The sequence below is a fragment of the Crocodylus siamensis genome, chromosome 4 (assembly GCF_052110815.1).
Source record: "Crocodylus siamensis isolate JL-2025a chromosome 4, ASM5211081v1, whole genome shotgun sequence".
NCBI classification, from domain to species: Eukaryota; Metazoa; Chordata; order Crocodylia; family Crocodylidae; genus Crocodylus; species Crocodylus siamensis.
Window position 1 is genome coordinate 148027495 of NC_143398.1, and position 25834 is coordinate 148053328.

At 48.4% G+C, this 25834-nt stretch overlaps 1 protein-coding gene across 4 annotated transcripts in view; it reads right to left on the bottom strand.

The window, feature by feature from the left end:
* The window catches only part of LOC149866763 (acid-sensing ion channel 2-like), a 447342-nt gene that overhangs the window by 123867 nt on the left and 297641 nt on the right, over positions 1-25834 (bottom strand). For all 4 annotated transcript variants that reach the window (XR_016441947.1, XM_090044135.1, XM_090044134.1 and 1 more), the window contains exon 3: positions 20982-21109. Coding sequence is in view for 3 of the 4 variants with exons in the window: in XM_090044135.1 (XP_089900261.1) it covers positions 20982-21109 (128 nt within the window). In the remaining variant the exon portion in view is untranslated. The remainder of the gene's footprint in view (positions 1-20981; positions 21110-25834) is intronic.

The window sequence follows — 25834 nt, forward strand, 5'->3', positions numbered from 1 at the left end:
CCCTTAGAGAAGCAAAATAAGGAATGTATGTGTTGACCCTGGAGGACCCTGGTGAACAGACAGGATGAGGCCCAACTTCAGACTGTGATCAGCTGAGGAGAATTCAAATTCTCTGGGTTTCACAAGCTTCTGTATGCTGTGAGTGCAAGTCTTGGGTATATATGCATTTACTCCAAATGAAATCATGAGCAGAAATCTATGTTCTTTAACGGGACATCAAATAACATCTACTTAATAGAATTTCAATTCCAGACAGTGTTAGTACTTGTAACATACTTAAAAGCTTCACACACACGCAGTTTGCCATCATTGTTGCCACCATTGCCTAGTTAATGATGCTGGAATTTTTCTATTTACTGTCTCATTTTGCAGACACTGCTGTGTTCAGTGCAATACATCTGTTCCTTCCCATTTGCTCCCTTCATGGAAGCACCAGGAGCGTTGTTTTTCTTATAGAGAATTAAGCTGCCTGTCCCATCCATGGGTGACTGGTGCGGTCTTAGTCAGGTAGGGCACGTGCCCCCCCAGTGACCAGTCAGCGACTGGGCAGGTGTGTCCCCCCAAAAAAATCTTGCTGACTTGGGTTGTTGGGTTGGGGGGGTAGGCCGGTACTTGTGGGGGTGGGGGAAACTGGTGCTCCTGCCTGCCCCCACTGCCTGTAGCTTAAGCGGTCATGGCTGGTCAGGGGGTACACCAGGGCTCTCAGAGGGTGTATGTGCACCATGTTGCCACTGGTCCCACCACTCAAGGCCCTCATAGTGGGCTGGGCCATCTCCTGTTGCCTTGTCCACTACACAGGAAACATAGCTGTTGCATTAGCAACATTTGCAAATGCATAAAAGTTGATCTTGTGAGCCCTATGGTGCTAGATTTGCATGCAGTGGGCTGGGGAGATAACTGCAAGAAAAGCACCTGCCTCAGAATTTGAAGCTCACAGTTTCTAGCACTGTGCTCCACTTCTAATTGGCTTTGGCACGTCATTCTTGTCAAACCAGACAAGATATTAAACCAGGAGGGAAAAATATAGAAGTCCAAGCCTTCCTAGCAACCCTGTATTAACTCCATGATACCAGGGACTGGAATGCAAGCTGGTCAGTCACACTTCTCATAGACTGTGTGATTCTGAACTCCAGAAGGCAGGGTAGATTTGCACCATATAAACTAACTAAATCAGAGATGTGTAGCATAACTTTTCATGAGTGTGAGCTAAGGCCTTTCCTGGATGTCTAACTACAGAAGGGTTGAATTTGTCATCAGCTTTGCACAAAGAAAACAATACAGACACTCTTCTTGTCTCTGTGTTGCCACAGTTTTCTCCCAACTGTCTCAGAGACAGGCCTTCAAAATGCATGGGTATCCAGATTTGGGAGGGCCTGCAGTTATCCACCTGGCATCAGGAAAACCCTGTTACAAATTTCTATGAGTCTTGAATGGTACCTTCCTAGAATGCCCCATCCCATGAACATATTATGAAAATGCCTTGGCACACAGGACTAACTCAGGAATGCATTACTCCACTGGATTTTAACATAGCTTGTTTGTATTTTTTCCACTGCTGCATACCACCTCAAAAGGGTTGGGCAGGCTACAGGGCACAGCAAACCTTTCCAAGACCTGGACTCATCAGCAAAGCAAATCAGGAAACAAACTGAAGAATCAATGGTTGTTGCCACTATCCAAAATATCACAGGACGAAGGTGAAAATGTGAGCAACTGCAGCCTCACCATCTGGCTCTTCAGAGCCCTCTGATTCACCCCCACCCCCAAGTTGGTCCTGCTGGGTATGATGCTACCCATGCCCTCACCTGAAGAGTAGGATCCTGGGGTACCTGGTGGCCCTGCTCAGCTACCTGAGTAGCTGCTGCAGGGTCCCCGAGCGGAGAGCCTTCCCTTACAATCAAACAACCTTGCAGACAGTTATAAAATATTTATAGGATTTAATTATTTACAAGGTAACATATAACCAATGCAATATAACAAATGATACACTGCATGACCTGGCAATGGTGGCTTAAGGGTTAATACTTCTTGGATACACATTACACTAGGAAAAGTATACAAATTACCCATGATAAATAAGGAACCAATAACTAAATACATTGATACTCCAACTAACAAAGAACTTATTTAATAGATTTCACAGATTTCATAGAGATTAGGGCTGGAAGGGACCTTGGAAGATCATCGAGTCCAGCCCCCTGCCCAAAGGGCAGGAAGTCAGCTGGGGTCATAGGATCCCAGCAAGATAAGCATCCAATTTGCTCTTGAAGGTGTTCAGTGTAGGTGCTTGAACCACGTCCGCTGGCAGACTGTTCCAGACCTTGGGGGCTTGGACAGTAAAGAAATTCTTCCTCATGTCCAGCCTGAAACGGTCTCGCAGTAGTTTACGACCGTTCGACCTCGTCATCCCTTGGGGCGCTCTGGTGAACAAATGTTCCCCTAGATCCTGGTGGTCACCCCTATAAACTTACAGGTGGCCATCAGATAACCCCTGAGCCTGCGCTTTTCCAGGCTAAAGAGCCTGGAACATGGTCTATAAATTGTACACTGTGTACTGAGGACCCTGTGTGCACTGCCCCTGGCTGGGTGTCTCAGAGAGCAGGACTGGGTCTGTGTCCCTGCCACAGGAGCTGTGAGCAGGTCCCTGCTGCTGGCATCTCACATGAACTCATCACTTCGTAGTCCCATTTTGCTGCTTTTCTTAGAGTAATTTACCATTCTTGAGGCAGCATTTCTTCATAGCTGATGCTCTCTGTCCCATGCAAACATTACAAGAAGATGAGTCTCTGAGGCACACTAGAGCAGTATTAAACAATATTTCTCTATCTTCCAACCTGTTGCATAATTTAAACCTCTTAAATTTGTATTGCGAAGTTGGTAGAAATTGCCAGTTTAGTATGCATTTCATCTTCTCTAACATACTGTATATGGGATGTAACAAGTAGCAATAGTGCCTGGGTAAGTAATGTTATCTGATCCCCCTCATTTCATGCAGAGGGGCTGGAACAATGCCGCAGGCATTTCCAAGCTGAGAGATGATGTCTGCTATAAAATTCAGACTAAAAGAAAATTCTAAGGAGGTGATTTGTGGAGGAAGCTAAGTGCAGCCACCTGCCTCTGCGTTTCTAAAGGGTAAAGCAAAGAAAGGCCTTTTATTGTGATTAATGAAGCCACTTACAATGGAGGGATTGTATCATTTCTAAGTCACAGTGTCCAGCCTCTTCAGGAGAGTTGGCTAATGAAACCAGTTTTGGGGAAGTGTGTGCTCCTGCTTCCACTGACAAAGAGAGATGGGGGAGCATACTTCCAGCCTGCCCTCAAGTCTCAAAGCTCAAATTTCATCCACCCCTTAAAATTCAGAATGAAGCATCTATCAAAATGAGAGCTGCCCCTGGCTAGCACTTGTGCAGCCTTCCAAAAGAAATAGACCCCTGCAACCTGCACAAGTGCAGGGCAGTGCTTCATTCACAATACAGATTCTGAGCAAATGCAGCAGCTTCATGGAATTTGCTTTGCAGAGAGGTGGAGAGTTTCCCAAGAGGCAAACTGCAAGCTGCTGTCCCCAGCACAGTCTGACTGCTTTCCCTCTTCTCCCACAGGCTGCCATTGCACAGAGGAGCATTGCCTCCAGCAATGGCTTTAAAAGCTTTTGTTTTTTCAGGGGAAAATATTACTATTTATTAACCATGTAATTGCCAGAGCAACTTCTTTTCCATGATATAGAGCCCCCTTTCCATAAATTGCCGTGTTAGAATGAAGCACAGGTCAGCTCTGGTGCACTCCTTGAATGGTTGCCATGAATAAAAGTGCTTCCCACTGTTCATTTGAAGTCCGACCTATTGCAAAGAGACTCTGGTCTATGTATGTTGTGCAGTCAGCTCTAAGCCACTTTTGTAACAGGATAATCTGATAGTTTATGGGCACTTATGGGATACTCCTCTGAATTGGCTGAGAATTTTTCTGCCACATCAGTTCTGCAGCAAAACTATATTGGTATGTGGAGTGGGATTCAGAGAGATTCAGAGAGTATGACAGAGAGCTGGGAACAGGGCCCCAGACTTCTGCAGCAAAACAGCCTGAGCTGGGGCACCACCTAGGTCACTGCGTGGGCTTCAGCACTCACTGCTGAAGCACTTGGATAGCTCCTCTAGGTGCAAAGATGCTGGGTGCTGATAAAGGCTCCTTCATCATATGTGCATAGCACAGATCAGGGGTCTTCACACAGCACTTCCCATTTCCAGCTGAGTAGCTTATGATGTGATTCAGCTTGAACAAACCCTCGCTCCAAGTATTTCAAATGACAAGAGTCCACCATACTTCCAAATAAGTTTGTACAAATATTTAAGTAACCATGTGAACGTGAAAGGGGTAGGTCTACACCAGAGGGCCCTGCAATGAAGCACAGCATGCTCATGCCACACACCCTACACAGGATGTAATACAGCTGCCATAGCATAATGCTGACCACGTACCAATGAGTGTTCTGTCACTAAAACACCTATGGACCCTAACTCCACAGTCAATTTAGTCAGATAGCCACAGTAGGAACATCGAGACTGAATGAGTTTTGAAGCACAGTAAAAATATTCTGGAAACCTTTTCAGAACATCCTTGATTTTCAATTTCTTCCCTCTCCAGAGTGCTTCATAAATTACAGGTTAGATTTTGGGACACTGGCCAAGTCTACACTAGAAAAGGCTTGCTGGCATTGCTGTACTGGGAAAGCCTTCTAGTGTAAACACAACTTGTAACAGCAAAAGACAGCATTTTCTAGTGTAGCTTATCCTGATTTGGCAAGCAAATTAAACTCTTATCAACAAAAGCACTTTTATGTTGGTAGGTGTGTTTTTGGCTGGGATAGAAATATTACAAAAATAACTCATAAACAAAACCCTACATCATTTGTTTAACCAACTATAACACTATGATATGATACGATATAATATATGATACTTTAGAACAGTGGGGGCCAACCTTTTTGGCAGGTGAGCTACAAATTAGTCCCGCATCCCTCTTGGGTGCCACTCCAGTCCCCTTCTCCTACCCAATCTGATGCTCTTTCTGGTTTTTGCCCTGGGCTCCTTGCCCAGTCTACTAGGCTTTGAGTTCTTCTTTCTGCCCTGTCCCCTCATCAGTCTACAGAATGCCACATACAGAGGCTGGCTGTGCCACTTACATCATCTGTACCATAAATTGGCCACCCCTTCTTTAGAGAATATTAATGGAGGTGAACCCAGGCTTTTCACAGAAAACTGGTTATGACTGTCATTGTAGCATTGCTACTGCAGCTCTGGAGTGGCTGCTCAAATCACTTGTTAATGAACCACAGCATCCCTTAGTGTGTGAATCAAGTGGAAAGGTAAAGACAATCCAAGGAACAGCCAGATGATAAAACACCCTATTACTGCTAGTGATGGAGGCATCTGTCTGACTGTTTAAACAATTTTGCTAGCATCTCATTAAACAAAGGGTCACAGTAAAGACTGCAATGAAGAATGACAGCAGTCACAGAGTTCATGCATGACAAAAATTAAAGGAACCAAACCAGTGGCCTGGTTTTAAGAGGTGCTGAGCAATCTGGAACTTCTATTGATTGAAATGGGCGCTGCAGTTGCTCCAGCACCCCTAAAAGCCTAACTCTGGCTACTGTCTGTGGTTTACAGAAATGGAACCAGTGGTGGCTCTGTATGAAGAGAAACAATACAAAAGAGATTTTTTTCAAGTGATTCAAATCTGTTTTAAGAGAAGTAATATCATTATACTTGTAACGCCCACACGTACTTGTGCTGTGTATGGCAGAGTGTACGCCTTTGGTTTCATATGTGTTGTGGGGTCTTTTTTTCCTATATTTACATTTTTGTTTTTCTTTGTTTTCCTTTTCTCTTCTGGCCTGTTGCTGAAGAGAAAACATGCAGTGTGGCCATGTGGGCAGGATGGCTCCTGTTGTTCATGCCATGTGTTCTGCACAGGGAGAGCTGGGGCCTTGTATCTGGGTGAGACATGTAAAATCCTCTAGCCTAATTAGGGAGCAAAGACTTCTTCAGGCAGATTGGTTGAGAAGGAGAGACTTGGAGTGCGGCACTCCCTGTCTGGACAAGGCTAAGGTGATGTCATACTAAGGGATATAAGATCAGCTACACTGGTTCAGTGGGGGTGGGGAAGAAGCTGTTGGGAGTTGCTGAAAAGTGAAGTCCCTTCCAAGGGGGGAAGAAGGAATCTGTGGCTAGAAAGGAAAAATTCAAGTACAGGAGAGAGAGAATTGTCCTAGTGTCTGGGAACTCCTCTCTTGTTTTCTTCCCCCTTTTCTGAGGTTTTAAGGGATTAATAGTGGGGATGAGGGTATTGATTTCTTAGTTGGCTGGCTAGGAATTAGGCCTGGCAATGTTTTGACAGAGTTGCAACTTGGGAGTTTCTAATCCTGCCAATTTTGGAGCAGGGTTGAAGTTTGTAAACTACTTCTCCTAGTGGAGCTCTGAACCCAAACTACCTGCAGACCAGGCCTAGAGGGTAGGTCTGGCTTTCCCCTGTTGTTTCTTCTGATGGTCCTTGGCTCCAGCCAAACAGTGTGGTTGGCACAGCTGTAACCAGTATTCAACCTGGCTCCCCTTTCAGTTTGTCCTACAGTTTCTGTCTCAGCAGGCCATATAACCGAGCTTAAAACTTTTGGGGTGTGTGTATGATGGCTGGAGCCAGTCACCACTCCGCCTCTGCCCCTCCCCACCCCCCCAACCTCTCCATGGGAGCAAAGATCAGCACTCTGCCACTTCTCCAGGAGCAATGAGGGACACCTTGCACCATAGCCAAACCACCAACCACAAGGAGCTTCCTGAGGACCATGGGTGACTGGTGCCTCCTGAGTGAGTGGGGGGCATATGCTCCCCCTGACACCAGTCAATGACCGGAGGGGGTCCGCTGGCAGATGATCCCACTGACCAGGACAGGGGTGGTCCCCTGGCAGCCCATCTCACCCATCAAAAAGCAGCTGCACCACTTCTGGAAGTCCCGCCCTTGTCTCTTTGGGTCAGGCCTCAGTCTTGCTGCCAAGACTGGCAGCTGGGCCTCCCCCTTCTTGCCACTAGGGGTCTCTCCCGAGCCGTTTTCCTGCTCTCAGGCGCAGGCCCACCTTTAACTTCAGACTCACCCAGACGAGTCTTCCACCTTATCCACACGGCTTTCAGTCGCTGATCTCTCAGACCCGGGTTCTTGTTCTTGGAGCATTTTAACTTGCACCAGCAGAGGTTTTAGGGCACCTCCTACCCACCTTTTACCCAAGGCGCATCATGTGGGATTTTACGGGATTTGCCCTGCCGCAGGCAGTCCTCCCACACTAGCTAACCTTGGTAAATCACGCCCTCCGTTGATCCAGCTCCAGCTCCAGCTCCAGCCTACGTTCCGGGGTTCCTTCTCCTTCTTACTTCTGGGCCTTCTATGGTCCACCCGTGTGTACCCTGGTCTCTGTCTCTGTCTCAGGGAAAATTGTGGGCTCTTTTGTCTCCTTATGCTTTTCTGGAGGTCTTGAAGACTTCCCTAGATCTCCCACGGTCTCTCCAGCCCTTTCTGGGCATCCTCTCTCCTCCAGAACTCTATCTTCCCCTGTCCCATAGATTCTCCTCCGGGTCACTTATAGATTTTTAGATAGGCTACCCGTCCCACTTGCTCTTCGATGATTTTCTTTAAGATCCACCATTTAACTAGCCTAGGGACATTCCTCATGTAAATTTGCGGCCTCTTTTCAGGCTTCGGCCCCCACTTTGGGTTTTGTGCCCTCTTCTGCCTCTCTTGCCCCCTTTTCCCAGCTTTCTTTCCTGGGGTCCACCAATCCCCCTTTCTCGGGGCCTACCTTTAGTCCTCTTGCCCCCGGTCCTGTGCTGCCTGGGTACAATCCTGGCACGTTAACAGGAGATCTCACTCCTTGGGGTCATTTGTTCACCCTTCCCTTCTGTCCCCACATCTACCCTACCCACTTTTCCTGTCTGCTCCTGACCAATTCCTGGAATTCTTCCCTTAGCGTGGGGACTACATGTTTCTCCCAGCTGGCATCTTAGCTGGCTCAATTCTATTGTCTGGTGTTTCTGCCATTGGTTCCATCGCTCTAGGATGCTCTGCAGGGCCTGCTTTTGTAGGGTCACCGAATTCTCCCCTACAGATTTTTCTTTCCCTTGTACGGTGTCCACCTCCTCCCCAGAATCCCCTATGCCTCAGTCCCCAGGGAGCTCTAGGGGCTTAACCTGCTCTAGAGTTCTCACTCGGGTGATTTCTAACAGTGTCTCCTTCAAGGACCCCTTCAATATTTCCATCTGTCTACATGGTTCTTGATGTTCATACTTAGCAGCCCCCCCATGTGCTCCGCTAGTTGGGTTGCCAGAGCCTCCAACCTCTCTCGGATTATATACACGTTATCTGAGGTCTGAGGCTTCTGCCCGCTTCTTCTAGGTCTTGCATCTTCATAGCCATCTATTTGTTCCCTGTAACTCCTTCCTCTCAGTCTCCAAACCCCGAACTTCTTGCTTCATTGTTTTTTCTTCTAGTCGTAACTGTTGGCTTTCTACCCTTGTCCCCTCTTCTTTAGCTAGGCTATTTTCTAGGGGGGTTTTAAGGGATTGTACCCGTTGCACCAGCATTTCCTTTTTGGTCTCCAACCTCTGCAGCTGGGTGTGGATTTCCTCATTTTCTTTCTCGCTGGCTTTTAGATCTCCTTCCAGGGACAGCCTATGCTTCTCTAACATTTCACAATTTGCCCCGACTATTTTCATCTGTTTGATCTCTTGCAACAGCACCTTGTCGGTCTCTGCTGCTCATGCATAGCTCACCCGCAACTTGTCCTGCATTTCACGTGCCAAGCCTTCTGCCCGGTCACTTCTCTGTTGCCAACTCTCTAATTCCTCATGCAACTCTCTTATCCGGTCCTCTTGAGTATGGACTTTTTTGGAGGACCTCTATTACATCTCTTGCTACTTCTGATTTTCATAACGCCTCTTTATGTTCTTCTCCCTGTTTGGTACTGGCTTCTGAAGACCTTGTCCTCTCTGTTATCATTTCCTCCTTCAATTTTTAAAATTTTTCTTCCCTCTCTTGGCTCCTCTGAGTCTCCTGGGAGATAAGCTGCTCAATTGCTCGAGTCTTCTCTGCCTCTGCTGCCACAAGGCAGCAAATTTCCTTCGAGCCTGCCTCTTTCATGCCTGATTGTACCTGAAACTCTAATACCACGGCCTTCACTTCCGCTCTCTCTTTCTGAAGTCTTCCCAGTCCTAGCTCCCATTCCAACCGGGTCACATTCTCCTGCATCTCGGCAATCCTGAGTTGCCAGGCAAAGCTTTCTTGCCCCTGGCGTCCCATACTCTCTATCTGAGCCTTAATTACTCCTCCCTTGTCTCTCTGGGTCGGGCCTCAGTCTTGCTACCTCAAATCCAGGCGATGGGTATTCTCCCACTGTGATCTGATGCATCTCAGTCTCGGCTCTATTTTTGGTGACTCGGTGCACCCCAGCCTTATGGGCTGTGTGGCTCCAACCACTCCAGTACCACACCCCAAGCCTCACAGATGTACTAGACGTTGTTTTGTCAATTTCACTCTCCTGCACCCCACTGGCGCTTCTGGCTTGCTTCGCAACCGTGCTCCCTGGCACTCGTCAATAATCTCCACCCCCTTGCTCTGGGGCTTCTCGCAACTGCCACCCTTGCTCTGGGGTGTCTTGCTCCTCACAGCCCTCTCTCTGGACTCCTCACTGTCCCCTTGCTCTGGGGCTAGGGCCAATGCACCCCAAATGCTGCGCCCTTTGTGGCGCTAGGATCCCCATGCTACCATGGAGTCCCCATGAGGCCTCCTCCAACCCCTAATCACCTCACCCGGTCCTCCGGTAAAAACAGTGAACACAAAAAACACAAAGCCCCTGGGCTATAACATAAAAAGCTAGACCATCCGGCCAAACAACATTCAATCCCTACCAGGAAAATGCTCCAACCTGCCCTCCCCAGCAGCAGCAGCAGCAGCAGCAGCAGCAGCAGCAGCAGCAGCAGCAGCAGCAGCAGCAGCAACCAGGGGCTGCTCACGCAGTCAGGGTTCTCCCCTCTGTCTGCACTGGCCAAGCTCCTCCTCCCTTGGCCACCAGAGGGGAACTGCCCTCCTAGCCTCCTACCTGGGCTTATATGGGCCAGGCCCTGCCCCTTCCTGTCAGCTGGCTCCCCAGCTGTTGTCCCAGCAACCAGCACCTGTTATTCTGGCTGCCCTGGTAACTGGCAGCTGGGCCTCCCCCTTCTTGCCACTAGGGGTCTCTCCCAAGCTGTTTTCCTGCTCTCAGGCGCACGGCACCTGAGTGCTCTGCAACAGGAACACTTGGGGGAATTAAATAGTACTCCAGGAGGAAGAAGCCAGCATGAGATATAGAGAAGATGGACTGTGATTTCAGGGGCTCCTTCCAGAATGGACTGCCAGGAATATACTCAGCAGCTAGTTTTAAAGAGGCATTGAACAAAAATCACTTTCCTCTCTACAGCCAGAGAGTTTATTTTTTAATGTAGTGCCTTGCATGTGTGTAAGCAGAAAGGTCACAGTTTTACTGCCATTTGGATCCATTTGTAAAGGAAGATCTGAACCTGAAAGCATGAGATGCTGCTATTTTATTTATTCATTCCCATCCCCACCATGAATTTAGTGTATAAAATCTCAGAAGCACAGCGATGCTAGTGATTTAAACAAAGGTCTGGGAACCCCTGAATATATTCCTGCCTCTGTGAGCTTTGGGTGACATCTGTGCCTGAGTCTTTTCTTACACTGGTACAGTGGAGTCCAAATAACTATGGCTGCTGTACCCAGAACCTGCTGAGTGCCAGTAGTGGATCACAGACTATTTAAAGATGTACAACCCAACTCCCATACACTGCATTCAGCTTCCATCCTTTAGTTAGAGGGAAAACATAGCATACGTTCCTCTGAATTCCCAGGGGGTTGCAATTATGACTGTTTAGCACACTGCAGATGTTAGTGCCGGACATCAGTATTAACAGCAAGCTACCATGTAGTTAAAGACAGGACTCATACACAGGATTATTCATCGATTCATAGACTGTAAGGCTGGAACAGACCTTGGAAGATCATCAGGTCCAGACCCCTGCACCAGGCAGAAAAGACAGCTGGAGTCAGGTGACCCAAGCAAGGTGACTGTCCAGTCTCCTCTTCAAGATTTCCAGTGCAGTTGATTGCATCACCTTTGGAGGGAGCTTATTCCACAGTCTGGCCACTCTAACTGTGAAGAAGGTTTTCCTAATGTTGAGCCTGAAATGGTCTTCCATGAGTTTGTGGCCCTTACTCCTGGTTTTCCCTAAGGGTTCCCTGGTGAACAGTTGTTCACTAAGCCCTTGATATACTTTCTTGATGTAGCTGTTAGCTCCTACTAAGTCCCCTCTCAGCCTTCTCTTTATTAGGCCAAAGAGTATCAGGTCCTTCAGCCTCTCCTCGAATGGCTTGCTGTGCAAGTCTCTGATCATATGGATGGCCCTTCTCTGAACTCTCTCAAGCCTTACCATGTCCTTGTTAAAGTGCGGCACCCAGAACTGGATGCTGTTCTCCAGCTGTGGTCTCACCAATGCCAAGTAAAGCAGAAGAATCACTCCCTTGGTTTTGCTGGAGATGCATTGATTGATGCATGCCAGAGTGTTATTTGCCCTGCTGGCTACAGCATCGCACTGCCAGCTTATATTCATACTGTGGTCTATTATTTCCCCTAGGTCCCTTTTGTTCATAGTACTGGTCAGTTTGTCACTGCCAAGCTTGTAGGTGTGTAGTAGGGGTGTGTGAAGCAGGCCCTATTCAATTCAGATTCAGCCTGAATCAGGGACAGTGATTTGATTCGTTGATTCAGATCACTGTCATTGATTTGATTTGGTCGAAGCTGAATCTGAAGATTGGATGCTGATTTGGACATAGACATAGCTTTAAATGTTTTTTCTATATACCTAGAGGTACCAGAGCAGCTTGTGAATGCTTCAATGTTGGGGCGGATGGAGCATCCCACAGGAGCGTGGTGGGGCCCTTCACGTGCTCGGTGGTGAACCCAGAAGTGGACCAGAAGCACTTCCGGTCCACTTTTCGGTCCTCTGGTGAGCGCATGGGGGCTCCAGTCTGGGCGATCAGCCATGGGGGGAACCCAGGTGTCCTCCTAGTTGTAGGAGGCACCAGTCACTGCGCCAGGGGTGCGTGTGGGGGTAGAGGTGCAGTGCATTCTCTGGCGGACCCGGAAATGGACCAGAAATGCTTCTGGTCCACTTCTGGGTCTGCTGCCGAGTGCACTGGGGACCCCACTGTGCTCCTGTGGGATGCTCCATCTGCCCCAGCATTGCAGCGTTCACAAGGTACCTGCTACCTAGAGGTATGTAGAAAAAACATTTAAAGCTGTGTCTATGTCTGAATTGCTGAATTTTTCTGAATCTCTACAAATTGATTTGGAGGGTTCTGATTTGATTCGGAGATATTAAAGGGTCTTCTGATTTGATTCAGATTTGGAGATTCAGCCACTGAATCAGGCCAAATCTCTGCCGAATCGAATCAGGGACCAAAGCTTTGCACAGCCCTGGTGTGTAGGGGGTTGTTCATCCCCAGGTGGAGCACTTTACATTTCTCAATGCTGAACTTCATCTGGTTCTGACCCGCCCAACTGGCCAGCCTGTCTAGATCTGCCTGCATCTGTATCTTGTCTTCAAACATGACCATGCGTCCCCATAACTTGGTGTTATCTGCAAACTTGACAAGTAAGCTCTTTACCCCCACATCTAAATCATTGATAAAGATGTTGAAAAGTACTGGACCAAGCACTGACCCCTGTGGGACACCGCTGGCCACTTCTCACCAGGACAACACATATCTATTCATTAGAACTTTCTGGGTCCTATCCTGCATCCAACTTCCTACCCACCTAATTGTCTCACAGTTAAGCCCACAGTCCTCCAGTTTTCTTGCGAGGACATCATGGAATACCAGATCAAAAGCTTTTGGAAGTCAAGGTATACAGTGTAAACCTCCCCTCTCTTATCAAGGTGGTGAGTTACCTGATCGTAAAAGGAGATGAGGTTGGTAAGACAAGACCTGCCCATGATGAAGCCATGCTGGCTGTTGTTCAGAATCCTACCTTCTGCAAGTCTATCGCACATAGACTCCTTAATGAATTTTTCCAGAATTTTTCCTAGGATAGAAGTTAGGCTAATTGGCCTATAGTTACCTGGGTCCTCCTTCTTCACCTTCTTGAAGATGGGCACAACACTGGTCCTCTTCTAGTCCTCAGGGACCTCTCTAGAGTAGCATGAGTTTTGGAAGAGTTTTGCCAGGGTCTCCATGATGACTTCAGCCAGCTCCTTCAGCACTCTTGGATGGAGTTCATTCGGTCCTGCTGACTTATATATGTCCAATTTTTTTAATTGATCACACACCAGTTCTATGGCAATAGTAGGGAGGCAGTCATTCCTGCCCTGCTTGTTCTGTACCCTATCTGGAATGATTTTCCCCTTGGCCCGGTGAAATACCAAAGCAAAGTAGTCAATCGGGAGTTCAGTTTTCTCCTAAGTGCCAAGAATGAGCTGTCCTAAATTGCTGAGTGATGGCCCCACGCTCCCATTTGTTTCCTCCTGTTTCCTACATACCTAAAGAAGGTCTTCTTGTTGTCCTTGATTCCTTTGCTAATTTAAATTGCCTTAGCCTTTCTAATTTGTTTTCTACAAGTGCATGCCATTGTTACATAGTCCTCCTTGGGGCTTCCATTGTTTGTAAACCTTTTTCTTCTTTCTTAAGAGGACCATCATTTCCCTGTTTAGCCAAGAGGGCTTCCCAGTTCTTTTGGTACCTTTCCTCCACATGGAAATGCTCTTAAAGAACAACCACTCTTCATGCACTCCTTTTGCCTTTGGTCCCTGGTCCCACAGCGCTAACCCTACTAGTGACCTGAGCTTGTTGAAATCTTGAAGTCCAAAACTTCAGTCCTGCTATCTGATTTGTCTGCCTTGCAATGGACAGTGAATATAATGGTTTCATGGTTGCTGTTGCCGAGGCTACCCTCTATATTTAAGTCAGTCACCAGGGCATCTCCTTTGGCCAGGACCAAGTCTAGGAGAGCATTACTTCTGGTTGGCCCATGCACCTCCTGAGCCAGGAAGAGCTCTTCAATGCAGGTCAGGAAGGAATATGACCGGTCCAACTTGGCTGAGTGTTCCTGCCAAGAGATGTCGGGATAAGTGGAGTCACCCATGTCTCGTGCAAGTGTGGCCTCTGTTCTCAGGTGAACTCTAGATTGAGTTGCTCCCCATGGTTTGGTGGTCTGCAGTATCCACCTACAGTTAGGTCTCTCTCACCACCCCCTCTCCCTCCCTCCCCCCTGCAGCTTGACCCAGCCGGTTTCAAGCCATCCTTTTTTGGAGCTGATGTCAGCCTCCAAGAAGGTGTTCTCCTCCTTCACATAGACAGCTATACCCCCACCTTTCTTCCCTACTTGGTCCCTTCTGTGTAAGGCGCAGCCCTCTATTGCTACACTCCAATCATTTGAGGAGTCCCACCAGGCCTCCGTAATCCCTACTAGGTCATAATGCCCACTGAAGAGTAGAAGGGCTAGCTCCCCCTAGTTGTTCCCCCTGCTTCTGGCATTAGTGTACAGGCCAGGAGCATGGGGAACAAGCAGGAGGAGACTGGAAATCTTCAAGATGAGACTGGCGAGTCAGCTTGCTGGGGTCACCCAGCTGTCCTTCCTGTCTGGTGCAGGGGGCTGGACCCAATGATCTTCCAAGGTCCCTTCCAGCTTTACAATCTATGAATCTATGAATAATCCTGTGTATGAGTCCTGTCTTTAACTACATGCTAGCTTGCTTTTAATATTGATGTCCAAGCACTAACATCTGCAGTGTGCTAAACAGTCATTATTGCAACCTCCTGAGAATTCAGAGAAACATATGCTATGTTTTCTCTTTAACTAAATGATGGAAGCTGAATGCAGTGTATGGGAGTTGGATTGTACATCTTTAAGTAGTCTGTGATCCACTACTGGCACTCAACAGGTTCTGGGTACAGCAGACAAAGTTATTTGGACTCTGCTGTACCAGTGTAAGAAAAGACTCAGGCACAGATGTCACCCAAAGCTCACAGCCCTCCTACTCTCCAGTTGCCTATTACAGGTTTCCCTTGATTTATGTGGTACACGCGTTCCTGGAGAACGCCACATAAATCGAATTTGCATAAAGTGAACCTACTTTGCAATGTAATAAATGGGGATAGGTTCCCCTGTCAGCTGCTCCTGTGGTCTGGGGTGAGTGCTGCACCCCACACCGCCTGGGGCTCTGCTTGTCCACACTCACCCCAGCCCTGGCTGCAACAGCCCCAGGAGCTACTGGCCCCAGCAGCCACTGGGCTGCACCATGCCCCAAACCCCTGGGGGCTCTGCCTGTCCCCACTCACCCCAGCTCCTGCTGCAGCTGTCCTGGGGGGGTTGAGGCATGGGACAGTGCAGCAGCTGCAAGTAGGCTGCATCCACCACTGCAGCAGGGGCTGGCTGGTGCATGCAGCCAAATGAGACCAGGATGCGGCCAGTGGCATGATCAGGGCACTCCACCCCAGCCCCGGCTGCAGCGGTTCCAGAAGCTGCCAACACCAGCTGCCCGCACCAGGGCACAGTGCAGCCCAGCACCTACAGGGAGCTGGCATTGGCTGCTCCCAGGACAGCTGCAGAAGGAGCTGGGATGAGTGGGGACAGACAGAGCTCCAGCGGGTTTGGGGCATGGTGCATCCCAGTGGCTGCTGGCAGCTGGTGCCAGCACCTCCTGGGGCTGCTGCAGCTTGGGCTGGGGTGAGTGTTGCACTCTGTACTGCCTAGGGCTCTGCTTGTCTGCACTCACCCCAGCTTGCCCCGGGAGCAGCTGACAGGGGAACCTATCCCTATTTCTTACATTACTACATAAAATAGATTCGCTTTATGCAAATTTGATTTATGAGTCATTCTCCAGGCCTATGCCGATTGCATATATGCAAATTTACCTTGCATATAACAAATCTTGGGTACAAAAGGGTCATTACATAAAAGCGAATTTGCATAAATCAAACCCGCATAAATTGAGGGAGACCTGTACTTGCCTGATCGAGGTCTTGTAGTAAGATTCAACAGGATGCTTGTTGGGAGGCAGGAGACTCTGCTACATCACGATCAAGTACATAAGACAAAAGTCAAATAGGTTACTTTTCCAGGTCTTACTGTTCCTCTGTGTCCTTGGATGTGTATCTTAACTCCATTCTGCCTTGAGACATACAAGCTACAATTAGTCATCTGCTGGGAGCCTTTTGGAAACTGTGATGAATTCAGTTCAACTAACTTTGCAGCTGAGCTCTTTTCAAATCGAGTGACGCAAGATGCAACAAAGCAACTGGGGAGCTCACATTTAGCTGGTGTATTCCAGAGACCCTGGCTATTGCAGGGTCCTCAACTCATTTCTGGCCACAAAGCTGTTAATGACACAGGAAAGGAGATGGTATTCTTTAATTAGCCTTTATCACCCCTGAAAGTTGAGCTTCTTAGCAAATTGAAGTGACATATTTCCATCATGGAGTGTTCTCTGCTTCCCCACTGTTCATTCAGCAGGCAGGACTTGCCAAAATCCTTCTCTGAAGTGTAACACACTCCCTGTCTCTGAAGTTTACAAAACCCCATGAGTAAGGAAACCTAGGGATGAACTTCAAGTAAGGCTTCCAATTTATTCAGCGCCAAGGATCCTGGTTTTCCCTTGTAAAAAACTGCAAAATCTCTGATAAAATAATTGTAAATTCTCTGATAAAATCCCCTAAATCCATGATTGAAATGAAAGGTCCCTCACTCCCTCCCATAGCCTTCCCCCGGCCCTGCTGATGCCTTTCACTCCCCACCCCCCAAGCTCCCTGGCCCTGCTCGTGCCCCTTACTCCTTCCCACAGCCCCCACATCACTGCTCATGCCCCTCACTTCCCCCCCACAGGTCCCCCAGCCTTGCCGGTGCCCTCCCGGATGGGGTCCTTAGCTGCCAAGGCTACAGGGCCAGGGACCCGGGTCTGCAGTCCCTTTCTCCAGCAGGAGACGGCAGCTGCTGCAGTGAAGTGAAGCTCAGCTCCCCACCTCTGCTGCCTGCGGCCTGCCTGCTGCAGGCTGGAGGGGGCTGGCTCCCTGCCACTATGCGCACTCCTGGGGGGGCAGTGGGGACCCATGCCCCCAGATCTGTTCATGGGGTGGAGGCCGGCATGGGCTGCCTGCTGTGGGCTGGGCTCCTGCCATGCTGCCCTCCTCCAGGGCCTCTGCTGCTACAGAGGGAAGCACCGGCCCCACCCCATGCAGTCCAGGGACCACTCCACCTCACGGCAGCTCCCCTTTCTGTCCCCGCCAGAGAGGCAAGTAAGTTAGTGGATATGACATGGGGGTTTTAATCAGCCCCAAATTGAAGCAGTGTTTTTTAAAACCCACTGCTTCAATTTACGGTGCCCGTTCATCTACACACGCCCAGAGTTAACAGTCGTAAAATACTTCACTAGCTTCTAGTCTAGGTTGATAAATCGTGTTATCACCAGGGTTCACTCCACTTCCACCAGAGTGCAGCCAGTCCATAGGGGACTGGATGTGGAAATAAAAGATGCACAGGGGATTGTTCCAGGGGAGATCATTGCTACTCTTCTGCGTTGTAGTGAGACAGAAAGTCAGATAACATTTTCATCCCCTCACCAGTGTTGCCCAAACTACACAAGAACAGAGCTTTCCAGTTACACATCAAATCCTCTTGCCAAGTTCTAAGAACACACCATATGCTTTTAAAAACTGCTCAGCCAAAGATCAACAGGGCAGACGTATTCTGGGGAGATGGCATCTTCTGCCTTTTACATTTCGTTATAAGGTCAGACAGTGCCAAAAAAAAAAAAAAAAGATGCAAAAGTTGGAAAACAGGAGTTACCACACTAAGATTTTCAGCCATGGCTCACTGCCATATGTTCTAATTAGGAACTGCAGTGGGTTTGGTTCCCATCTACACCTTAGGCCCACTAATACCTGAAGGTTAAATTCATGCCCTCAGCTGTATATAGGAGCCTGAGTGTAAATGTGAATCAAGCCCTATTTGTTTAGGATTTAGTCAAGTAACAATGAGAGACAGTAAAGTTGCCTGGACACAATATGACTATTATCTCTTGAGGTTGGGAATTTTCAGCTGGGTTTGGCTTCCCTCAGATGAAGTGAACCAAACCTATTGCTGATCATTGCTAATAGCAGCTAATAGCAGCTATCACTCCACTGAAACTTGACAACTTATTATTAACAAGGAGGTTGAAAAATGGGCCAAAAGAAGTAATACAGTTTCTCCTTTAACTCTATAACTGCCTTCTTCACTGAAAGGCAAAGTTCTGTGGGCAGATGCACTGAAGTTTCTTATTAAGTGCACTCCCAGTTAATGCACAGAAAGCTTATTGCACGGTGAAATACTGGGCAATAAGCTTTCCCTGGGAGTATGTCTACAGCTACTTGGACAAGGAGGTGAAAAGCACCTTGTTCAAATTCGCAGATGACACTAAGATGTGAGGAGAAGTGGGCACGCTAGAAGGGAGGGACAGGCTGCAATTGGATCTGGACAGGTTACAGGGGTGGGTGGATGAGAATAAGATGGGATTCAATACTGACAAGTGCAAAGTGATGCACCTGGGGAGGAACAACCGGCACCATACCTACAGGCTGGGGAACTCCCTTCTCATCAGTGCAGAGGCAGAAAAGGATCTTGGAGTCATTATAGACTCCAAGATAAACATGGGCCGCCAATGTGGGGACGCAGTCAGGAAGGCCAACCGCACCTTGTCATGCATCCACAGATACATCCCAAACAGATCCAAGTAGGTGATCCTCCCCCTCTATGTGACACTGGTCAGGCCGCAGCTGGAGTACTGTGTCCAGTTCTGGGCACCGTACTTCAAGAGGGATGTGGACAGCATGGAGAGGGTCCAGAGGAGGGCCACTCGCATGATCGGGGGCAGCAGGGCAGGCCCTAGGAGGACAGGCTGCGGGACCTGAACCTGTTCAGCCTGCGCAAGAGAAGGCTGAGAGGGGACCTGGTGGCCATCTATAAACTGGCCAAGGGAGACCAGCAGGCAATGGGAGAGTCCCTGTTCTCCCAAGCACTACTGGGAGTAACAAGGAATAATGGCCATAAGTTGATGGAGAGTAGATCCAGACTAGATATCAGGAAGCGCTACTTCACAGTCGGGGCGGCTAGGACCTGGAACCAACTTCCAAGAGCACTGGTGCTGGCTCCTACCCTGGGGGTCTTTAAGTGGCTGGGTGAACACTTTGCTGGGATCTCTTTCCTGCCATGGCAGGGGGTCGGACTCGATGATCTGCTCAGGTCCCTTCTGACTCTACCAGCTATGAAACTATGTGTGTCCCTCAGGAACAAATCTGCTCCAACGGGAGCAGTTCAGGGCAGGGCTACTCCTGCCAAGCTCTGCTCCCATATGGCAGCCAGTGAGAGCTCTAGACTCTGTCTGGGTGCCAGCCCCAGGCTGGCAGGCAGCACCAGGGTCAGGGCTGTGCAGAAGTTCAGGGAAAGACTACTTGTGCCCTACTCTGCTCTCACACGGCAGCCCTGGGCTGGCAGGCAGCACTAGGGTCGTGCCTGGGCTCCGGAGACTGAGAGGGAGCTGTCCCTCTTCTGGGGCAGCTGCTTCCCACACCCCTGCCCTGGGTAGCTGCCTGCTGCCCAACCCCTGGTCTGAGATTGGACCTGCACTGCTTTAATGATGTTGGTGTTTGCACGTGTTGGCGGTGTATTGTGCGGTAATTCCAGCTGGTGTAGCAAATTCAGCAGTGTAATCTGCCTTAAATGACTTGAGGTGCCTGAGGAGTTTTAGTTTGCTGCCTTACAGCTGCAGAGCAAAGCACTGGGCTCTGTACAACTCAGGGGCTCTGCAGGAAGCCCACGCAAGTGGCCCGGCAGCAGCCTGGGAAAGCGCCAGGCCCCCTGCAGCTCAGGGATTGCTATGCCCACCAGCAGCTTGCCCTCCCCTCCCTGTCACCAGAAAAGCAGGTAAGACATGGGTGTACACGACACAGGGGTTTACATCATCCTAAATTGAAGTGGTGTTTTTAAAAACCCACCACTTAAATTTAGGGCCCCTGTTTCATCTACACACACCCTCAGAGACCAGGCTAGGATAATTCCTTGGTGGGCAGAGATTTTCTTTTAATTTCCTCCCCATTCAAACACATACATGCCCCACCCTCATAATACCTCTCTCCAAACCCATGCTTGCTCCATACATTTTTTTGCCAAGGGTTTCAAAGATATAAATTCCATAGTAACTAGATTTGCTATTAAAATAAAAAAGAGAAGCAAATGCACACACTGGGCACATCTACATGTGCACTTAATGCACCAAATTTTCTGTGCAGAAAAGTCATGCTTATTAAAGCTCTCCCGAGGAAGTGTTTATACAGGCTGGCAGAGGGCACAGGGCTTGTCCTGAGCCCTGTGGGGTGGTACAGCTCACTCCCAGCTAGGAGGAGAATGGGGCTGGCCCTGAGCTCCAGGGGTGGGGGAAGCGACATGTCCTGGGTCCCAGGGCAGCTCCCTCCCAGCCACAGGGAGAGTGAGGCTGGCTCCAAGCCCCAGAGAAAATTTGTAATTGAGACTTTAGAATAGGAATTGCTACCAGGAAGCCCATAGCCACCACATCTGAGCAAGTTAATCCGAAATTTGCCTAATACCAAAAACAGGAATGACCAAAGTTTTCAAACCATGTGCCCGGTGGATCAGAGAGCATCTTTCCCCACTTAGTAGCTGCCTTGTCTTGACCAGTTCCATGATCCCTAGATAACAGGGAAAAATGCAAAATCATTCTGAAAGTGCTGCTACAAGAAAGGGTCTATCTCACGCTCTCTCTCTCTTTCTGTATTCTCTGAAGCAACCGATAATATCAAAGTGTTTGAGAGGTCTCACTCTGTCAGTAAAACTAGAGACTTACCCTTTGCTCTTGTGTGGCGACAAAGGTCTGAAATCCAGGGGCCACTCCAAAACCAAGCTCTTGGACGAACGGTGGTTCAGACTGGCTGTGGATCTGAACTTTGACTCCAGCTTCAAAAGTAGTTTCCTCTAAAAAGAGAGGCAGGGATTTAGTTAAGAGTACAAAAGCCAAGGGACATCTGGGGTTGTGACAGCCATGATCAGAGGGCACAGCCATGTGCAATCAGATTTGGAATAGATCCGGTACTGGCCCCGACTGTCCCAAAAGAGTTTTATGAGAATTCATCGTGTCAGCAAATGTGCTGCTCAGAGGGATGTGTGCAACTTGCTAGCTAAACAAGTTTTCACTTCAGGCTGTTCTCAATAGGCCCCGTGAAATCAAATCAGCATCACCCTGAGTTAAGCAAACTCTAGACTTATCATCTAGGGCAGGGCTGTGCAACTTCCAAGTGTTGCAGAACTCACAGGCCACACATCCCATGGGCTGCACCACAGTAAGCACACCCCATGGACACCTTCACTGGTGTACCATGCACTCACATCCCTGCCCCCACCCTGAAAACCCCATGTCTATGACCCACCATCACTGCACTGCACATCTGTGACCCCCTCTCCCCACCCCTACATTACAGGGCTATGAACCAATCCCCCTCTACACTGCTTCCCATGATTCCCACCCCATACTGCACACATGCCCATAGTGCATCCCACCTTTTCACTTCATGCCTGTGATCCCTGAATCTCCCCACCCCTCACTGAACTTTGCATCCCAGGCTCACCAGCAGTGCCCTGTGCTGCTATGCTGCCCTGCTCCCTGGGGCAGGAAACAGCAGCCTCAGAAGAAGGGAGGGAAGCCCAGAGACTCCAGCTGCTCTTGCAGCCAGAGCTATGGGATGGAAGAGAGGAGGTAGCAGCAGCTAGGCAGGAGCCTGGGGAGCTGCAATTTAACCCCTTACAGTCTGCATGTGATCCACAGGGCTTCAGTCCAGTAAAACCCTGGGTTAGGGGTTTACTTTGGCTCAGACCTGATAGCATTGCTACTGATCCATGAGAATAACAATAGCTTTGGGTGACACAGCTGCCTAGTTAGATGGGATTCTTACCGTGTGGGTATAACTTTCTTACTTTGTGGGGATAATTTTCTGTATCATGGAAAGTTCTCCATCCTTTGCATACTTACAAAAGTTTCTAGGGATAAGGAAATATAGATAATTTCTTCTGTTTCCTGGAAATATGTCTACATTTTCAAGGTAGCGCCTGTATCTTTCTGATGTCTGCTGGACACACTAATTCACAACATTTTTTTGGCCTACAGTGCACAGGATGAACTGAAAGCCAGTGGGTCACCAATCCTTTATGCGCCTACCCCCTCTCCTGTTCAATTTGTGTATGTGGAGAAGTGCGATTTTAGGAGACATTCAACAGTGGATACAGTCAGATGGTGTCCCACACAACAGGGTGGGCTAGTGACACAGGGCTGAAGAAGTCTAAGTATTGTACATATGAGCTTTCACATAGGAAAGTCAGAGGTATTGGGGTTTGCTATGATCAGTCCACCAAGCTTTCTTTTCCTCTCTCTAAGCACATGCACAGAAATTCTGGATCCCATCTATCAAGTGTCCTCTCATGCACAAAGAAACACTGCAGCAAGGACTGTCACTTTAAAGGCTTTCCAAGCAGTGCAGTCTGGGGGTCTCTTCCACCTTTTTGGGAAGGGAGTTTCAAGCAGGCACCATGAGAAGTCTGCCCTCTGCCCCAGTGCTGTTCTCACAGTTTTCCCAATGACTTTGAAATGCAAAATGCTCAAAAAGCAGTGGAAGCAAAGACTCACTTCCCCTTACCAGGGCAGCATTTTTATCCCTGAGCCACGGGGTCAGGGTTGCTTAAGAAAGCAGTCTGAGATGCCACAGGGGGCACGCAAGGAATGAAACTTAAGAAACTTAAGAAAGAAACTTTCTTTAGAAACTTAAGAAAGAGTTTGAGATGCCACAGGAAACACAAGGAATGAAAAAAATGTTCCCCGTGCTGCATATTTGCAGCGCGGACTTTAAATCTGATACCGGGAAATCCCAGTATTAAAAAAAAAACATGCTGAAAAACGCACCTCAGGTGTGGCACGTTCCTAGATCACACCCTGAAGCACCTGGAGTCTGAGTTCTCCAGAGAGACACTCTAGCACCCAGCCAGGGCATCTCTATGCCTGCTACATACCCCTGCTGCTCCAGCACACGGCCTCAGCATGCTGGAGCAAATAGGAGCAGGGCAAGGCTGCAGCAGTGGGCCAGACCCAGGCTCTGTCCCAGATAAGCAGGGATGTGCGGGTGGCGGGTACTGTGTGGGGGGTGGGATGGACTGTTTGGCGCTCATGGCCCGCTTCTTGCAGAGCCTCCAGGCAGCACATGGTGCTGCCTGATATCCAGGGGCTACACATGGCACATGGTGCCAGCCCACTGGCACGTGCCCTTGACTAGGACTGGGCCTGCTCTTGCTGTTACCCAGACTCCCAGCACCACATGCAGAAGTCACATGCCAGCAGGCCAGGCCAAGTCCTGCCTCTATGTGCCCCATGAACTGTTGGGCCAGGCCATCTCTATGGAGAAAAATCCATGGAAAAAAAACAACGGAGCACACATGGGCAGCACACCCTTGCAGTGTGGGGAACACCTGACTGTGCAGTGTGTGGCGCTGCAGACAAGTTCGCGGTGCCACATTCCTCACAGCCACGCTCATCTGGGCATGCCCATAGGGTTTAAGTATCTAGTCACTTTTGAAACAGATTCAAGCTCCTAAATCATTTAAATCATTTAGAGAATTTTATCCTGAAGCATGATATACACAAAAAGAACAAATTAAGGTTTTCATGGCAATCATAAATCTGGTATTTTCCAGATTTTGAGTGTCTGACTTTGCTAGTTAAATGTTTCTAACACTCCATTTTAATGTGAAGGAAAACATAAAAACAGTCTCTAATAAATTCTGCTATTTTAGTGGTGGTACCATGAGTCTGACTTTAAAGAATATCCATACTGAGTTACTATTTTGGCAGTCTGCCATTGCTCGCTGACAGTGCAAGTGACATTAGCGAAATGCCCACTTTCATCCGTTTATAACTCCAGTAAATCCTCCTAGTATTTCACAAGACAAAGCAAAAGCATCTTCCAAGCCAGAGGAATTCCCTGGGCTAAATTTCAGAAACTTTCTACAAACAGGCTTCTAAAAAATATTGCAAGTCTTTTAGAAGAGGGATATCAAGCATATAGCCCCTCCAGTTTTGTCTGACCTGTGGTGCTCATGTAGGGCACAAGAATTTTGGGTGAGACAGGCAGGGAATAGGGCCTGCCATGTAACTCACAGCTATGGAGCCTTCAGTGGCCGGGGGAAGGGGAAAATGGGGGGCAAGAGACAGTTGTACCAGTACAGTACTGCTTACGCTGTTGCTCCTTGCCACTTTCCCATTATCGCTTGCCTCACTGCTGCATGCCCTGCCACTACAAGTTGCCCCACCACTTGACCTTACCATTACTGGGTCTGGATCCAGCTTGCAAGGAGCCCTGTGGTCTATGTCCAGCCTGGGGGGTGGGAGGACCTGGGTGAGTTTGACATCCCTGTTTTAGTGCGATAGGTCATGCAACCTCTTACTCCCACATCTCTCTCTCTCCTTCATGTGCACACACACACACGTGAGTACGTACACACACACACACACACACACACACACACACACTATATAAAGAGGTTGGCAGGTTAAAGGGTAAGAACTTGAGAGTGGCTTACTGCTGTCAAAGCAAGATACTGATGGCTAGAAACTGGTAATTAGAGGTTTGTTTTTGGGAATTGGCTTATGGGTAAACTAGATATGCATAAGAATAATGATCCAGAGCAACAGCAAGGGTTAACTGATTTCTAAAAAGCCTGTCCGTGACAAAGTTTCTTCAAGGCCTGCTGTGTCTGATGTGGGCAAGCAGTGAGCAGACACACAGGCTGGGAATTGAAACGATGTGCTACCCTGTTCCATAACATGAGATGAGGTGGCATTAGGTCACAGTTGACAGAAAGCTGCATAGCTAGTCTTGGACTATAGGCCCAAATTTGGTGAGGTGTTCAGGAAAAATGTGGTCAGGGCCAGCAGCTTTACCTGTTTTAATGCAAGACTGTGCTGTCTTCATCTCTTCTTCAGTGAAAGGAGCTATCAGATTTTGATTTGCAGTTGGTGATTTTAGGCTGGATGTGGTTTTTTGCTGGATGACCTTGTCAAAACTCCTATTTGGTTCTGAAAAATTGCTGTTTGTGATGAATACACTTGCAATGGCATTTGGTTGAACACGGCAGTCTCTGTGGCTTGCCCTCTCCAGTTGGTTTCTTGATGGTTGACCAAGCCTTTCGGCCTGAATGTGTCATGTCTATGTTTTTTATATGCATAATTGCAAGAGACCAAAAATCTGGTGCAAGACCAACATCATTGCAACACAGAAGCCAGGGAAAGACCCAACAGACCCAAAGAGCTTCAGACCCATATCACTTCTGTTAGTGGTCTATAAACTCCCAGAGTGACTTATCCTGAACTGGATCACACTAGTTGTTGACCAACAGCTGCCACATGAACAAGCAGGTTCTGGATTAAATTGATCAACCCTTGACTATGTGGCAGCTCTTACAACTGACATTGAGAGAGCCTTTGAGAATTGAGAAAAAGTTGGAGTGGTTCTAGTTGACCTAACAGCAGCCTATGACATGATCTGGAACCCAGGATGTCTGGTTAACTTCATCATGGAGATGATCTTGAATCAGTCCTTTATTCTGAGTACACCATGCAGAAAGACAAGTCAGCACAAGAGACTCAGGAATGGAGTACCA